We start from the raw sequence: 19,219 nt of genomic DNA on the forward strand, positions 1-19,219 counted from the left end.
GTTATAAAGCAGAAACTAACACACCATTGTAAAGCAATTATACTCCAGTAAAGATGTAAAAAAATTAATTAATTAAATAAATAAAAACACTTTTTAATGATAAAGATAACAATAATAATAATAATAAAATAAAGAGTATCCGTGTTGATCACATGAAGCAAAACATGAGAAAGCAGTGCCTGGTCACACCGTAGACGCTCACCACACATTTGCTTTCTTACTGTCACAAGAGCAATAATGGAGCCTGCAGAATTTTTTTTTTCATTTGCCTTGGTCAAATCATGCTGTGGTTTTTTTACTCCCTTCTTTTTTTCCAATCATTAACTCTAGCTGCAGGCAAGTTTACGGAAGGCAGCAACTGCATCATTTATCAAGCAGGACACGTGCTTAACAAATGCAACGCAGTTTTCTGTCCTTGATGTATCTGAAAAGATTCTGCATGTAAATCTGCATCATGTCTCTAGGGCATGACACAGAAATGCTCAGGTTTGAAAAGAAAGCCAACCGCATATAAAACAGAAAGGAATTATATAAACACAGTGAGGATTAGCTCAGCATTTTGAAGCTATAAACCTGGGTACTGCATGGACAGCTTCTAAACTGGAGGAAGGAAATGTTTAGTTAGAGCTATTTGTTTAATATATACACCAGATGAGATAAAGGAATTCAAAAGACAATGTAACTCACACTTCCTCACTCTGTCCTTGTAAAGAACCTCTCTAGTGAGATGACTGTAAATGTTTTTTTTTCAAAATCCACAGAATTTCAACTTGGAGAAATGGCAAAGATGCTTTGCTTGAAAAATGAAGATATACTCCAACTTCCTAAGAAAAAATTAAGCTGTTAATACCTCCTCCTGCCTCATAAGATGCTCTGGTGGCCAATCAGGTGCTTCTTCTGTGAATGCCATTTGCTATTTAATAACAGAAGTGGCTGGCTCTGAAAAGCAATCTGCCTGATGAGGTCTTCAAACTGTGTAATTAGGAGGCTATTCCCTAAATTGGCCCGCAGTGCCTGTGGGATTAGATGAACAAGGCAGAGAGGCCTCAGTGGTTCAGAGGGGCCAGAAAGGGAAAGAGCTGACAGTTCCCTTTTTGTCCATTACTCTGTTCCTCGGTAACACCAGGAATGAGTGTCTCCCTTCCATCAACCTAATGACAAGTATTCATCCATTTGAGGAAAATTTACTGAGTGCATCCATGTGTCAGGCACAGTGTTAGGCGTAAGTCAGGGCAAGTTAGATATGATTCCTACATTCCAAGCTTACAGTCTAGTGAAAGTGAGCTGGAAAATTAAGATGTAAAAAACTGTATAACTATTGATAATGACAAGTACAATGAAGAAAAAGAACTGGGCTGTATAAAAGTGGTAAATGTGGAGGAATAATTGGGATTGGGTAGATTAGGGAAGACTTCCCTGAGAAAGTAATATGTAAACTCCGATCCAAAACATGAGTAGCAATTAGCCAGACAAGAGTGTCCCGAGCAAAGGAAAGAGCATATGCAAAGGCCCTGAGGACGCAAAGGGTTTGAGGAGTTGAAAGGCTAGTGCGGCTAGAGCCGTGTGCAAGGGTGACAGTGGCACAAGACTGGAGAATCTGCAGAGACAGGCAGGGGCCATTTCATGCAAAGCCTTCTAGGCCACAGTCATCTTTTATTTAAAGATTACTTGAAGCCACTGATAAACTCGGTGCCTGGGAATGACATAATCCAATAGACATCTTTACAAGTTCGCTCAGGCTGCAGTATAGAGAATAGATTGGTGGAGGAGTGAGTAATACCCCTCACAAATGTGCCTAGCACATCAGCTACAAGAGCCCTCCGATTTGAAACAGCCTGCTCATAGCAAGGGCTTTCTCTTACTCATATCTCTAGCCCAGTTTGTCAAATCCAGCAGTTTCAACTTTGGTCTCTGTCTTTGGGCTATAACTACTGAAACAGACCATCGGAATAGGGAGAGACTTCAGATTCCTTTACCTCATATTAACCGGTGAGGAAATGGGAGACCCAGGAAGTGACACAACCTACACAAGGTCAAACAGCCAGCTGGCGGGACAGGTGGGACCAGATTCCAGGTCCTCAAGGATTCCCAACCCAGGTCAATTCTTACTGGACCAATAAGGAAAAACCCATTTACCTTCCTCAACCAGACTTAAAATCATAGCCTCCAGGTTGCAATGATCTAATGCAACCCACCTTCCAGCCTTGGAAGCACTGTGCTCTGTGCAATATTCTGCAATGGTCAGTCCAGTTTGAAAGGAATGTGAATTCCTGGAAGGTCTGCTCCAAATACTAATGCAAAAGTCACAGACTGGTGGCCCACAGAGCAAACGTGGCCCATTAGGTTTTGTCATAGTCTTAAAACAAAACACACAAAAAAGGGCATTAGTTATCAACATTTAACAAAGATCTTACATAAAAATTGGGGTTACTGGCTTCTTCTGTAAACAAACACCTTAACGCCTGGTAATATCTAATGACCAGGCCTGCATTTCTGCCCGGGAAGGATCAGCAATAGCTGGGCAAAGGCTGCTCCCTTCAGACAGGGCACGGGAGCTAGTTTACCCCGGCCCTTCCATCACTGCACTGCCACTACCGTTTGTCTTAGATGGGGCCCGTGTCAGTATTCAAATTACTTGCCTGGACTCTATAGTGTTTGAGTTAAACAGAAAAGGAATTTACAAACAGGAAGAGAGCTTTTCTTATCCTGAAATTCCCATTATTATGCCTTCTCTCTTGGTTCATCCCGAACTAGAGGGAACACGTTCTCCTGACTCGACTCAGCCTCCTGCATTCCAAAAGAGACCATGGAGAGGGACCCCTTTAGCAAGGCCACCTTACCTCTGGGAAGCTGGCCATATTCACCAAAATCAGCTGTGGTGACTTCATGGAGATCTGGCCAATCTGGTTTAGAGCAAGTTTCCCATCAGCAGTTACCACAGTGATATGATCAAGGGATCCTAAAAGAAAAATGAAATAAAGGGTCTTCGAATTCAGAAGGACTTTAGTAGGCCCACATCTAAGTCTCTATCAATTCAGATTCAACTAATGTTTAGGGATCCCTTACTAATGTGGCAAAGATGGTTCAAGGGGCTTCCACAGGAGCCGTGGTGCCACGTGATGGAAAGAGCTTTGAAATGTTGACAAAACTAGGTTGCAACTGCTTACCAGCACCAGGGTAGCCAACAGTCCTGGTCTGCCTGGCCCTGAGTGGTTTCCTGTGACACATGACTTTGAGAGCTGAGACTGGAAAGAGCTGGTCACCCCTCCAGCAACACTGCCATTTACTAACATGAAACCTCAGGCAAGTTAGTCATGTTCTCGGTACCTCGGTTTCCAACTCAATTAAAAAGTACAGGATTAAAGTGAGGATTATAACTAAATATAAACAAGCAAGTACACCACAGGCACCAAAAAATAAACATAAAAATAGTTAACCACTTATTAGGCCTTTTAGTTTTCACAACTAGTCTGTAACACTATCACTGTCTCCACTTGACACCGGAGAAAGAGACTTGGGGAGGTTAAATGGGCCAAATCACAGAGCTAAGGAAAGGAAAAGGAGGAAGAGCCAAGCTCCAACCCAGGTGTGCTTACTCCCAATTCTAATCAAGGCTCTTTCCCTTATCAGTGGAATTCAAATTTGGTTGTGCGTCAGAATCCCCAGGGAGCTTTTTCACGTGGATTCCTCGGCCCCACCCCCAGACAGCCTGATTCTGCAGGGGCTTGGGAGCCTGTGATTTGGGGGAGCTTGTGGTTTTTTAAAGATCACCACATGATTCTGACGTGCAGCCAGGTTTGGAACTGCTCCCTGACACCACCTTGAGTTTGGCACTTAGATTCCCTTTAGGAAGAAAAACAAACAAAAAACATAAAACAAACAAAAAAACCCCACCAACTATTACCACTTCACTGTTATCCTGGATCTGATCTTTGTCTCTATCTGAATTATGGAAAACCCTGGGCAAAATTTTCTTGTCAAGAAGGCAAGTATATAGTTACAGATGGAGAAGGGGTGTTATTCCAACTCCCTGATTTCCTATGCAAATGAAAACTAAAGGGAAACATTACCATGCACTTTAAGAACCACTCACAGATGGCTCATTCTGATACACAAAGAGTAAAGGGTCGGGGGCTGGAGGTCAGTATTTTAAACAAATTGGGAGTTGTCCCAGCAAATTGTTGTTAGAATAATGCAGTACCATACCATGGCCCAAAGATCTGACTTGAAGCACAGTACTCAATTCACCATCACAAGATAGAAGGCTGTTGACACCACTGGCTTCAATCTGGAAAAGTCCATGATTCTGAAAACCAGTGACCTGGGTTCAAATACCAACCCTGCCACTTCCTGACTGTGTGACCTTAGGAAGGTCCCTTCAACCTTTTGGGCGTCTGTTTCCTGATTTCTAAATGGGGCATTAAAATCATACTTCTCTCATAGAGTTGTTATGAGGGTTAAATGAAAGAGTTTATGGAAAGCACTTATAATTGTGTCCTGGCATATGTAAGTGCCCAATAAATGCTATTATTATTACTTTTCAACTTTCTCCTATATTTTAACCAAACTAACCTACTTGTAATTTCTCTAATACAGCCTGTTCTCTCTTGCCTCAGGATCCTTCTACTGAGGATGCCCTTCTCTGCTCAGCTAACTCCTGCTCACTCCTTAACACTCAGCTATGATTGTATCTAATCTCAGAAATCCTGTCTGACCTCCTAGGCTGGATTACAAAGCCTTTATGAGCTCCCGAGGATCCTATGCACACTTCTACAATAATGGCAACCAATATTTACTGAACACTTCCCATGGCAAGACATAGTGCTAAATGCTTTCTGTAATTTATTTGCTTTCATTATCACAATAACCCTATGAGACAGTGCCACCATTTTACAGATGGGGAAACCGAGGCACAGAGTATAACTTGTCCAAGGTCACAAGAGCTCTTAACAATGGAGCTGAATTCAAACCCAGGTCTGATCAACTCCAAAGCCATGGTCTTCACCACTCTGCTTTGCTATATGGTTTTACACATGTTGGATCACTTGTCTATCCCTTCACATTAGGATCTAGGATCTAGGCTCTTGGAAGGTGGGGACAATGTCTTTTCTCTCTGTAACTACAGCACCTATTAATCAGCACAGAATAAGTGCTCAATAATGCTTTGATGAATAAATGAATGTACGGATGGATGGATGAATGAATGAGAGGACAAGAATGAACAAAGAAATAAATCTGTATTCTAGACAACTTTTTTTTTTTTTTTTTTTTTGGCGGCACGTGGGCCTCTCACTGTTGTGGCCTCTCCCGTTGCGGAGCACAGGCTCCGGACACGCAGGCTCAGCAGCCATGGCTCACGGGCCCAGCCGCTCCGTGGCATGTGGGATCTTCCTGGACCGGGGCACGAACCCGTGTCCCCTGCATCGGCAGGCGGACTCTCAACCACTGCGCCACCAGGGAGGGCCTAGACAACTATTAAAAGCAATCAACTATCTTGGAGACAGAAACTGCTGGTAGATGGACGTGTAAGAGGAAGAGTGCCTGCTGGTTCAGATAGTAATGAAAGATGGTATGGAAGAATCTGGCAAAAAAATAAAATAAAATAAAAGACTGGCTAAGTCTTTAGCCAGTCTATTTAGCCTGTTTCACCCAAGTCTCCTCATGGCCCAAATTTCTACACAGAACATTGCACAGACATAACCCTGAAGAGAAAGAAGCAAAGAGGAAATACCAATGGGAGGCCTTCTGAAAACGGATCTTAATTCAGCCTTCCTGATTTGCCATAAGATCCTTTGCCACAGAAGTCCCAACATGGGCTTTTCAGTACGCAATTGTGGTGGTTCCCATTCCCTAAATCCGTATCGACATAATGCATCAAATCCTTTTCCCTCAATCTGTCCCCAGCGAGAATCTCCCTCAGCCTCATTCCTGCCCCTCATTTTCGCAGAGGTTAACATTTAACAAATTACACTCCCAACCTCTTTCCAGGCCCATCATCTTTTTAAGTTCAACAAGAGTGGAGCTTGCTGGCTAATTTTAAGTATCACATTTCTCCCTGAGCTCCTCTCAAACTGCTCTCTGGTTTCGGCTGCAGAATGTTAACAGGCCAGAAAGCACAGGGGAGACAAAGCACTTTATCAGCTTCATACCTAAAATAATAAGCAAGTTTAAAATAAACAGTTGGGAGAGATTGAATGGCACGCTCTACTGTCAGCAAAGGCAGAAATGCCCCAGTTCAGGGCTGACAAATGACGGAATGGTCTTCTGGTTTCACACTGGATCTCGTCTCTGAACTCTGTATGTTTCTGCTGGTGTTTATAAATGAAGCCGTATACTTTTCACTTGGTTTTCTTAAGAACAAGTTCGTGAAATACTTTCTAGTTTCCTTGTGAACTACCCCAAGCAAGATGTGAGTGGGAGCAGTGCAAGCTCCCACAGATACTTTCCGAGGGGGTCCCGGGCTTGACTCTAGGATGATGACAATTTCCAAAAGGCCAATTTAACAGCAATTGGATTTTTCCTGCCTGCCTGCACCATTAGCTGACAACTCACTTCTTCCATCACATCTGCAAACAGTTCTCCTAGACAGTTCTGACATTTCCCACTTAGGAAAGCCACTTTCAGGAAGTTATTAACCCAAACGGAATCTTCCTGGTCAAGCTCAGGGGTACAGAAATGCCTCAGGTGGGCAGGTCTGCAGCCAGTTGGTTCCCAGTAAGCGATAAGAACGGCCAAATAGAACAAATTGGAAAAATCAGACCAAAGATGTCAGTTACTATGAAACTAAATACCTACAAGTGTAGAGAGTACAACAATAATAAAATTTCCATTTTTTGAGAGTATTATTCCATGAGAGCAAAGACCATACCTATTTTGTTCACTTTATACCAGCACAATGCCTAGTTCATAGCAGGCAAGTATTTGCTAAATGGATAAATGTAGTGTTAACATGTGCTGGGCACTGTGCTAGAACGATTGCACATGTTACCTCATTTATTTACCCATCCCAAAGCTAGAAGGTAGGAATTAGACAAGGAAACTGAAAACCAGAGAAGTAACTGCCCATGGTCACCCATTAGGAAGTGATAAAGCTAGGACTAAAACCCAGCTCTGCCAAAGCGATGTTTTTGCCACTACGCCCCTCTCCAAAACACAGGTTCAGTCACTAACCTGGTGAGGTCCTTATATTGACAGTCTTATTGAAATTATCCTTGAGCGCTTCTATCACCGACTTCATTTCTTCATCCACCTCTTCCAAGCTGATTATATCCTCAACCAAGGCAGTGTTAAGATTCATTCTGGTTTGGGACTGTCCTTTCCCTTTGGCTAGAAAGTCAACATTCAATGAATAAAAAAAACCAGCAGCATAAACAGAGACAATAAACAATGAGTTAAGAAGTACCTACTATGTGCAGGGAAAAAAGCCAAGTGCTAGAAAATTACAGAACATTGTCACTAAGTGTAGGCCCTAAAAAAGAGCCTACACTTACTGTCAACCTGGGACCCAGCATCACACAAAGCACTTTCTCAGATATTAGTGAAGGCACAGGTTTTATAATGAGACACCCAGGTGAAAATATGCACTATAATGCATACGACCTTTATGACCTTGAGCAAGTTACTCTACTTCTCTGATATCAGGTTCCTTTCCTATGAAACAGGAATAATATCTATACTGCCAGGTTGCTGCAAGGACACAAATTAAGTAATTCAAATACCTAAAAGAGCACTATCCACATGGCAGACACTCCATAAGTGAATGAATTCCTTATTTTTCAGAAAAATAAACAGAAGGTGAGAAAGGTAGAGTGACTTTGCCTAATGTCACAAGGTCATGAAATAGTAAAGACAAGGTTTGGTCCCAGATGTACCTAATTTTAAACCCATGAACTTTCCATTAAATTGTCTTCATAAAATGTAATTGGAGATACATAAAATATATTAATTCATTTAAAAATGAATCCTAAGACAAGGATATGCAAAGTATCTGATGGCTGGTACAGACAAAAAAAACAACAGTAGCTTAGCAACATTAAACACCGCCGGTAGTAGTGACAATGGCTTATATTTTAGAAAGCAACAATACTGAGAACTGAATAAAATTCTAATTTATATCTAAACCATCATAGCGATTTTTCATATGCATCTATAATGTGTATATGCATACATAGATCACTCCCGTGAGTATCACAAATAGTCTTGCATTTCTTTAAGGAGGGTGTGGGAAGGAGAAAAAGAATAAAAATATTTAAATAATATTATCCTACACTAGTTTATTTATTAAGAATTCAACAAATACTGATTGAGATCATTCACAACAAATTTTATTGAACATCTACAGTGAGCTAGATCCTGAGCTATTTATATACCATATTACAATTTGCAATGCAATTTCAAGTACATTCTTCTTTTAGATATTCAAAGCAGCTCTCTGACTTAGGAAGAACAGAGATTATTATTGTCCCCGTTTTACAGATGAGAAATTTGAGACACAAGCCATTTAAATGTTTTGCCCAAAGTAACCAACCAGTTAGCAGCAGAGTGATTTTTTTTTTTGAACATTTACTTGCTTGTATCACCATCTTGCTTGAAATCTCACTGGTCTTAAGTTAACGGGCTAATGGCTTAGAATTGTCAGAACTGATGAAAGAGGTGAATCTTCAGATTTAGAAACACAAGTTCCAAACAGGATAATAAAATTCTAGGTAAATTCACACCTAGACATTTTGTGAATGCAGAAAACCAAGGACAAAGAGATTGTGAAAACAGCCAGAGAAAAGACAAATTATCCATAAAGGATCAAAATTTAGAATAATAGCGACAATAGAAGCTAGAAATAATTTCCAAGAGCAACAACAGAAGCTAGAAACAATGGAAATAATGTCTTCAACTTTAGTGTTAAACCAAGTATGCATGTTAAAAATTTTAAGTTATGCCCATCAATATTAGAATGGATAAATATTCTTTATGAATGAAATACTATACAACCATAAGAAGAAAAGATCTACAACTACAAAGAAGAATTTAAATGAATCTCACAAACATGATGTTAAGCAAAGTGGCTAGACACAAGAATCCAGACTGTACAGTGCAAAATCCAGGTACAATAACATATACTAAACAGTATAACAGATAAAACTATATCATTAGTAGTTAGAATAATAGTTACCTGCAAAGGGTAGAAGGTGGTAAGTTACTAAAAGGGAGCAAAAGGGCACTTTTGACATGCTGGGAATGCTCTGGTTTTTGGTTTGGGTGCTGATTACATAAGTAAAAATTATATAAGTGAAAATTATCAAGCTTATTATTATTTTCTTATGATAGCTGCACTTTTCCATAGGTGCTTTATTTTTTATTTATTTATTTTTTTGCGGTACGCGGGCCTCTCACTGTTGTGGCCTCTCCCGTTGCGGAGCACAGGCTCCGGACGCGCAGGCTCAGCGGCCATGGCTCACGGGCCCAGCCACTCCACGGCATGTGGGATCTTCCCGGACCGGGGCACGAACCCATGTCCCCTGCATCGGCAGGCGGACTCTCAACCACTGCGCCACCAGGGAAGCCCTAGGTGCTTTATTTTTATAAAAACATAGAAAAGAAATTAAAAGTAACCACCAAAACAATAAGAAATAGAATGTATACCTTCCAAATCAGCAGAGATGAAAAAAGAATAAAGAAACTTGATTAATTCAATAGAAAGGAGAAAAGACGAAACAAAGAAAACCTCAATAAAGAGGTAGTACAAAATAATAGAAATACAAGTACCCAGACCAAAGAACCAGTTAAAAGTTAGAGACTCTCAGTAAGATTTTTTTTAATCTAGTCGTATATAATATATACAAGAGATTTTACAAAAATATAAGCTCACAGAAAGTTTAATGTATGGGCATGAGAAAATTATAACCCTAGCAAATATTAATCAAAAGAAGGCTGGTGTAGTTATATTAAGACAAAATTGATTTTACAACAAAATGCATTATTAGAAACAATGAGGAGCACTTCATAAAAACAGAAAAAATTCACCAGAAAGATATAACAATTCTGAGCTTCAAAACTACTTATGGACTGAAGAAAAATGCACAGTGGAATTTTAAAATATTTAAAATGACAATAATAAAAATACTACATAACAAAAACTTGTAGGAAGTACCTAAAGTTGTATTTATAAATTTACAGTCTTAAATGCTTACAAGAAAAGAAGTCGAAAATTAATGAACTAACTGTCCAGCTCAAAGGATATAAAAAGAACAAGAACATGGGAGGAAGTAAACGATATAGAACAGAAGTCAATAAAGTTTTAAAAAAGAGAGATCAAAAAAATTAAAAGCTCTTTTTCTAAAAAGGTGTGTAAAATTGACAAACTTCTGTCAAAAATAATTGATTAAAAAAGGGAAGTAGGGACTTCCCTGGTGGCGCAGTGGTTAAGAATCTGCCTGCCAATGCAGGGGACATGGGTTCGATCCCTGGTCTGGGAAGATCCCACATGCTGCAGAGCAACTAAGCCTATGCGCCACAACTACTGAGCCTGTGCTCTAGAGCCCGCAAGCCACAACTACTGAGCCCACGGGCCACAACTACTGAAGCCCGCACACCTAGAGCTCATGCTCCGCAACAAGTGAAGCCACAGCAATGAGAAGCCCGCGCACCGCAAGGAAGAGTAGCCCCCACTTGATGCAACTAGAGAAAGCCCGTGTGCAGCAACGAAGACGCAAGTCAGCCAAAAATAAATAAATTAATTAATTATTTTTAAAAAGGGAAGTAGACACAAATAAATAATACTAAGAAAGAAAAAGGGGACACAGTCACCAAAACAGTAGAGATTTTAATAATCTTAAGAGACTATTATGGACAACTTTATGCCAAGAACTTCCTATAAACATATAATTTACTAAAACTAACTCAAGAACAAAGAGAAAATCGGGGAGTTCCCTGGTGGCCTAGTGGTTAGGATTCTGGGCTTTCACTGCCGTGGCCTGGGTTCAATCCCTGGCCAGGGAACTGAGACCCTGAAAGCTGCATGGTGCGGCCAAAAAAGAAAAAAAAAAAAGTATTCCTATTCACCAGCAACCAAATAGAAAACACAATTTTTAAAAAGATATAAACTTAAAACAATGAATCTTGTATAAAATAACACAGAATATATTTATGACCTTAAGGTAGGGGAAAATTTCTTAAAAAGGAAAAAAAGAGCACTACTCGATAAAGATTGATAAATTGGTCTACATTAAAATTAAGAACTTCTGTTCATTAAAAAAACACTGTGAAAAGGCAATTATTATCAGCAATACATATATATATGCAGAAGTCTTATCTTTAGAATACATTAAAATTCTTACGAGTCAATTTTTTTAAATGGGCAAAAGACTGGAAAGAGGATGTCCAAATAACCAATAAGCAAATAAAAGGTGCTCACCATCATTATTCATCAATGAAATATGAATTAAAACCATAATGAGATATAAATGCACACCCATTAGAATGGCTAAAACTAAAAAGGCTGACCATACCAAGTGTTCACAAGCATACAGTGGGTACTTAGCAAATAGAAAGCTAAAACACTCTGGGAAGGAGTGTAACCTGACGTGACTACTTTGGAGAATTGTATGTTCTGAAACTGAACTGAAACTTAATATATGCATAACCGAAGGCTCAGCAATCCTCCTCTTGGTATACACCCAACAGAAAGGCATACACATGGGCATCAAAATGCATGTTCTTAGCAGCACTATTTATTTTAGCTCAAAACTGGAAGCAATTCAAATATCCATCAACTATAGAAAACACACATAAATCGTGGTATACGCATTCACTGGGGTACTATAAAGAAATAAAAATGTACCAACAACTACTACAGGCAACAACATGGACAAATCTCACATGTAGATTGCTATCAAAGGAAGCCAGGCATGAAAGAATACATCTTGAGTTCAAAAAGGGCAAAATAAATCTGTGGTGGTAAAGTCAAGAGAGGGGCCTGTCTTTTGAAGGGTGACAACTTCAAAGGACATGAGGGAAGCTTCCAGAGTACAAGTGACGTTCTATATCTTAACCTGGGTGATGGTTACATGGTTGTGTTCACTTTGTGAAAATTCACTGAGCCATACACTTACAATGTATGTATGCACTTTTCTGTGTACATCACTCAAAAATTTACTTTAAAAAACATCATATACAAAAGTGACAAAAATGATGATAGCCTAGAAATAAACCTGATTAAAGAACTGTGCAAGATCTTTATGGAGAAAACCTGACAATACAAGTTTCATAGAGAAGAGCAAAAGGCCAAGAAGAAGAAAAAGAAAAAGCTAGCGTGTTCTGAGGGGAAAGATTTGTACCACTAGATTCAAGACTTGTGATTCAGGCATTAAGGAATTTAGTGCAGGGAGAGATGAGTAGTTCAACACATCAAGAACTCAGATATAAATCATACCTACAAAGAAACCTGACATATGACAGAGGAAGCATTACAAATCTGGGAGTAAAGAAGGGCTACTCAGTAAGTGAGGTTGACACACTTATTATCCATTTCAAAAAGAAATAAAATAGATTCCCTACCTCACATCATATTCAGAAATAAATTCCATATGGATTAAAAACCCAAATGTGGAAAGTAAAAACCTTTAAAAGATTTAGAAGAAAATACAGAAGAATAGCTTTATGATTTTCAGATAGCTGAGGGTTTGTTAAATAAGACAGAAAAAGCACAAATGATAAAAGAAAGAACTGAAAAATATGACTACATTGAAACTTATGTTCAATGAAAGACATCATAAAGTAAAAAGGCAAAGTAGATACTTGCAACATATACAATCAACAAAGGATTAGCATTCCTAATATAGAAAGAATCCAATAAATCTAAAGGAAAAAGTCAAGCAACTTTTTAGGAGGCAATCAAAGAAGACAAAAACTGAATAGCCAATGAAATATGAAAAGATGCTGCTTACACGCTGCAGCTAACGTCTAGTGCACTTGAATACTGCAATGCTGTGGACATCAGGAGACCTGGATTCCAGTTCTGCCACTAACTCGATATGATCATGGGCAAATGTCTTACATATGGACCTCAGTTTCCTCATTTGCAAAATGGTGAGATCTGTGCTTCACTAGGTAATTAGAAGAATTTCTTCACTGGATAATTACAATTCCTTCAGTGGATAATTATAAGGATCAAATTAAATTATTAAATGTATGTGAATTTAAAAAAATATAATGCAACCTATAGATCAAAGTTATTAACTGAATATAAGGCTTCTATGCATTAAAGCTCTTTTGGCAACTTGTTAATTTTCCTATTAACAGAAAAGGAAAAGGTCTGCATGAAACCATAAAAGAAAAGCAGTGGGAAAAATATTCAGTAGGGTATTTCAAGCACCATCCTTAGGAATGGAATCCCTGACCCACCACTGCAAATAGCAGGTCTGCTTGACAATTTTCTGTCACTCATTCATTCCTTCAACAAAATTTTTTGATACATACTATGTGTCAGGCCCTGTTAGTTGCTAAACAAGAAAGACATAGACCTCACAGGGTCCAGTATGGAAGACATAACAAACAATAATTAACTAATTAATGAGTGCTGTGCTTAAGTACATCAAAGGTAAAGTAACAGTGTGCACAAATGCATGTAACAAGGGACCTGACCCAGCCTAAGAGGTCAGGGAAGGCTTCCCTGAGGAAGCGACATTTAAGCTGAGACCTGAGTTGTATCAAGGTCTCATTCTTGGATGACACAAGCCATTAAGATCATCCATCTAAATCCACGGCTCTAATATCTCCTCACCCAACAACCTTCTGCTTTTAATATTATTTCCAACGCAGATCTTCCTATAAGGAGAATGCAGGTTGATCCCTGCCACAAGTATTCTGATTTGCTTGGCACTTATACCTCTAATTCTAAATCTAAAAGAAATTAGGCATTTTCTGAGCCATAATAACAAAAGAGGCGGCACGGCAATGACAAAACAGGTTCTAATACCAACTCTGTCACTGTGACCTTTTAAGCTAATCAACTGAACCACCTGAGATACCGTTTCCTCATGAGGCATGGGGAGAAATTCAGAACATCTCTGAGATCCCTTCCAGCTATGATAATTCAAGGGCTAAATATAAGACAGGGGTGAGGAGGTCATGCCTCTACCTTTGGCTTTCTTGGTAGCGAAATGACGGATTGGTACAGCTGGATAGGCCAGGTATTGCCCGTGGTCATTCTGTCTTCCACTCACTGTCTTCAGCGTAACTTCTGAAACAGGTCTGGTCAAGGCTGCAAGGAAGTTGCAAAAGGCAGGGTGGACCAAGCGGGAGCACCTTAAACCCAAGGCCATGACTGAAGACAATTCTTGTGAACACCCACTAAAAAGAACAAGACAAAAAGGAGATCAAAGTAAAACAGACCCTATTACAACTTCAGAAAATAATCTGTACCAGTTAGCAAGCAAATCCTCTCAGCAGAGTCTGTCAATCAGTTTTGAGTATGTGCTAGGGAACTTAAATACGTTATCTCTAATCCTCCTCCCAACATCTGTGCAACTTAATATGATTAGCCCCATTTTATACTACGAAGAAACTGAGGCTCATGGAGATTTAAGTAACTTGCTCACAGTCTGTAGGACTCCAAATCGCCATGCTCTTTCCACTACAGCAAATGCCCCTTAGCACACAGGGAACAGAGTTAAGTAAATGTAGAGCAGACTAAATCCTTAATGATGGTAATTAAACCCTTTTAGGAGAAAAGGCACAAAATCTTGATAAACTTATACTATAAAGAGGAAGGGCAGAGCACTGGAAGAAGACTTTAAACTAAATAAAATCATTTCAACAGGCATAAAATGACTGGAAAATTCACACAACAGCATTTAATTAAAATTTTCTTTGGTTCCTTATGCACCGATTACCAATTAGAATGCACTTTACTGTGAGTCTGAAGCATGGCTGAGGTTTGAGGTCTTCCATGTTATAGAACTAAAGCTCTGGGAAATGCCACCCTCCTTGGTGTTAACACAAGTTACACATTATACTTCTGAGGGCTTTGACCGTGGAAGAGATGCTAGAGCCTACAGCTACCTCTGGGATGGAACACAGCTCTAGCTTACTGGCAAATGTAGCATTAATAGCTTCTGCCAGGAATCTGGCTATTATTACTCAGCTAAAAATTAAGCACGATTAGCAGCAAATACCTGGAAGCTAACGTCTTTGAAAAACAGCCCCATACCTCATTAAAAAAATTAAAACTCTCATCCTAAAATTTTGATGCAGTATAACAGACTGAATAAGAGCATGGGTTTTGCAGCCATAAGACTTGGAATCCAATCCCATCTCCACCACTGACTAAATGCCCCTGAACCTCTCCGCACCTTGATTTCCTCAACTGTAAAATGGAGATAATTATAGTTATTTCCTAGATTTGGGAAGAATAAATAGGTTAATGTAAGTAAAACACTTGGCACAGTCTCTAGCAGACAGGAGTTTCCCAAAAGGGTACCTATTGACAGCTGTCACCTTTCCTTTCAAAGACTTCCATGCCAGGGTCAGACACAACAAAGAAATCATACATGTCATTACTAAAGTACAAGGAAGCCTAGAGTCAGTCACATCTAGATATAAATTTCAACTTTGGGCAATTCATTCCACTTACTGGGCATCACATTCTCCATTTGCAAAATAAAAAAATAATCCTGTTCTTAAAGTAAAATGAGATAGTGAATACATATTAAAAACCTAGTAGCATGCCGGGAATATAGTACCTGTTTAATAAAAGCTGGCTATCACTATCACTATTTTTTTAAAGAAAAGCAAATGAGTTGCACAAAGGCAAATAACTTCTCCCGATGGAATTTTTAATAGCAAGAGATGCTAGATGTCAGTGAACAGTGTGTGGACGTCAGTAAAGACAGAGCTAGATAAAAAAATAAAAAGTTTTTCCCCTTTCACATTATTAATACCTACTATTAATGGAGGTCAGGCCTGGGCTTCCTGCTTTACCCATATTATTCATTTAATCCTCTCAAAAATGCCACAAAGAGAGTATAATAATCTCCTTTTTATAGACGTAGAAGCTGAGGCTCAAAGAGACTGTCACTGACCAAGGGCATGGAGCTAATAGTTCCGCCCTGGAGCAGCAAAACTGTTCACAGAAATGTGCCTCTAAGTGAGGTTTCTATATGTAAGTTTTTGCCTAATACAGCTAATGCCTAACCCACACTTATATCCAAATATGGCTGTATAATATAGTTGTTTTTTTTAATCTACAGGGTCTCAATCTGGCTGTTTCATTAAGACAGGTTTCCTGGTGTTCCTGTTGCAGGTCATAATACCAATCCACAAAGCAACAGGAAATCAAAATGGGTTAGAAATAAACAACCTTTGACAGAAAACTCACCCAAAAGCAGACCCAGTACACGTGAACCGGAAGACGACTCTATAAATAAACCACACTGCTGAAATGCTTAAGGCGTAGATTTTAATTGCACAGAAGTCAGGAAACTTCAAAGTGGAAGGTCAATAAAGGCAATCCCTTGGACCCTTTACCTTAAGAACATGCATATTAACACTCAGTTCAGCAGAGAAGTAAGGTCTAGGAAAGGAACCATTATGGGAGCCCAAGTATTATACAACAAAATGAACCTACACTCAGAAAAAAAAATGCAGCAGGAAATATCTGACCTTTGGATGCGGTCTTGAACTGGAATCTCAGTTTGCCCATTTACTAGCTGTGTGACCTTAGGGAGATCATCAGCCTCTCTGAGCTACAGTTTCCACTGCATCTTTCTCATGGTGATATTAATGAGCCTTTAAAAAGGTAATTATAACAATAATGAAACAATAGCTTATAATCATATAGTTATAACTATGTGCCAGAAACAATTCTAAATGATATATTGCATATATTAACTCATTTGAGCTTCATGATAACCTAGGAGATATGTACTTATTATTATACTCATCTTACGGATAAAGAAACAGAGGCACAAGATAAATAATTTGCCCAAGATTTTATTTCAGGCACTTTTGTTCCAGAGTCTGTGCTCTTAAACACTATCCTAGATTGTGTACATAAGGCAGTATAATTACTGGCATTATTTTTCCAACTGTTGAAACATTTTTTAAAACTACTTGAAGCACATATTCTTTATCCAAAGTCGAGGTTCTCAAACTTGAATTTTCCTGTTTTTCCATAGAAGGTGCACTTTAATTTTGTAAAGAAATAGATGAGGAACACAAAGTCCTGGTTTATCCACTGTCCCAGCAACCCCTACCAATCCAGCTGTATATTAGCTTATGATATGTAGACTTTTATAAATGTGGGTGTGCACACACGCAGATCCTTGTTGTATATAAAATACTTCCATGTGTTACCTGGTTCTCACAGTAACCAGGGTTGTGATAATCACCCACATTTTACAAATAAGCAAATTGATCTTTCATTTCCTTGAATATTCTTCCTGCTCCAGGGTCTTCAAAAATACTGTTGAATCTACTTGTAATGATCTTCCCTCACCTCTTTAATGAACTACCTCACACTTTTCTTTCAGATTTCAGCTTAAGCATCACTTCCTCAGAGGAAGCCTTCCTTGGCTATCTCCTCTAGCCCAATAGGTCAAACGTCCTATAGCCCACTTTCATAGCACCCTGTACTTTTTCATAGTACCTACTTTAACAATACCAGTTAATATTTGTGTAGTTATTTGATTATTGTCTAATTCCCTCCATAAGACTATAAGCAGTACAAGGACTAATCTATGGTTGTCTTGTTCACGGCTGCATCCCCAGTCCCTACCACAGTTCTGAACATAGGAGACACTGAATAAATGTGAAGAATCCATGAGCGAAAGTCTATAAAGATTAAGTCCTTCCTCAAGGTCACAATGCCGGCACCAGAACTGAAATCTAAGCCTCAGACAGTAGGTCCTAGGCTCTACTTCCCACTGCTTCCATTATCTCTTGGTTTGCCAGATTTTTCACGTAGAGATAATAGGGCATGTTCTCTAAATTCAGTGCCATGTGAAGGCATTTACAGTATCTGACTCTATGCAGGATCATGTCCCTGACACAGGCAAAGGAAAGATGAGACACTTTAACACGTGGAGAAAGAGCTTTTGCCTAAGAGCTAGGAGGGCTGGATTCCAATATTCCTGTCTCATCACTCCCTGCCAGCCATCCTTTTTAGATTCATAACTACCCTGTATTCAAAAAGCACTTGTGTAAGCTCTGCTGATGACCTGAGACTTGTATCAAGTCATTTCTTCTACCTAGGTCTTCTTTCCTCAACTATAAAACGAAGGGTCAGACTAGGTTTTCATTCTTTCTAACTATAAAGCTCTCCAAGATTCTGAGAATGTGAGAGAGTGGGGTGACAGGAAAAAGGCATCAAACTTAGAGAAGACCTGGGAAAGAGTGCTGGTTCCAGCACTTCCTAGGTATGTGACCTTCGACAGGTCAAAATCTCTGGGCCTCAATTTCATCTGTAGATGACAATAATATTTATCAGGGTTATCAGGACGATCGAATAAGATAAGAGCTGCAGAAGCACTTTGTAAATATAGAAGTGCTATTCAAATGACAACTGTTTTGCCACTGGGCCGCACAGAGTAATGGTTAAAAGTTGAGGCTTTGGAATTTGGGCGCCCTCACTCACTAGCCACGTGACCCGATGAAGTTATTTCTCTGAGCTTCCCTTTCTCCAGCATGGGGGATTAAAAATACCTACTCCCCTGGGAGTAAGGGGCGTGGGTTCGATACTTGGTTGGGGAACTAAGATCCCACATGCCACGCGGCCAAAATAAATAAATAAATAAAGGGTCTGGACTTAATTCTATTAAAAAAAAACCCTACCCCCAAAAGATTGTTATGAAAATTAAATGCTCCAGCCAGGTGGCAAGTTACTAAGTAGCTGTCCCTATTTAGTAAGCCCCGCCTCCCACCCTGGAAGTTCCTAGCTGATGAGATGAGCCCCGCCCCCAGACTCGCTCAGATCAGCAGGTCCCGCCCTCAGCCGTAAAGGTCAAGCCGGATTCCAATGGAACGCGTCCGGGTGTTCAGTCCCCCAGAGGTCCTTGAGTAGAGATCTCTGGCACCCGGGCCCCGCGCGCGCCTCGAGGCCGTGCCGAGGCCACTCACCAGCTAGCGCCCAGTCTACTAGGAAGACTCGCACGACCGCAGCGACGGCGGCGGCGCGGGCGTCGTGACGTCACGGGGCGGGGCGGCGGCGCAGGCGTAGTGCGTCACG

The 19,219-nt window shown here is 39.8% G+C and overlaps 1 protein-coding gene across 4 annotated transcripts in view; it reads right to left on the reverse strand.

Annotated features, from left to right (window-relative positions):
* The window catches only part of MRRF (mitochondrial ribosome recycling factor), a 55,476-nt gene extending 36,258 nt beyond the window's left edge, over positions 1 to 19,218 (reverse strand). The window contains exons 1-4 of one of the 4 annotated variants that reach the window (XM_027104948.1): positions 16,657 to 18,762; positions 14,135 to 14,346; positions 7,171 to 7,326; positions 2,841 to 2,959 (exon numbers count right to left, since the gene is read on the reverse strand). In XM_027104948.1, coding sequence (XP_026960749.1) covers positions 2,841 to 2,959; positions 7,171 to 7,326; positions 14,135 to 14,318 — 459 coding nt within the window. In that variant the 5' untranslated portion in view covers positions 14,319 to 14,346; positions 16,657 to 18,762. Of the gene's footprint in view, positions 1 to 2,840; positions 2,960 to 7,170; positions 7,327 to 14,134; positions 14,347 to 16,372; positions 16,586 to 16,656; positions 18,763 to 19,110 lie in introns of those variants that run through there. The other 3 variants (XM_027104951.1, XM_027104950.1, XM_027104949.1) reach the window with 3 other exon arrangements.
* Position 19,219: the final 1 nt, after the last annotated feature.

This window comes from Aethalodelphis obliquidens, unplaced genomic scaffold (assembly GCF_003676395.1).
Source record: "Aethalodelphis obliquidens isolate GAN/ISIS:26980383/991018 unplaced genomic scaffold, ASM367639v1 scaffold7, whole genome shotgun sequence".
Classification (NCBI taxonomy): domain Eukaryota; kingdom Metazoa; phylum Chordata; class Mammalia; order Artiodactyla; family Delphinidae; genus Aethalodelphis; species Aethalodelphis obliquidens.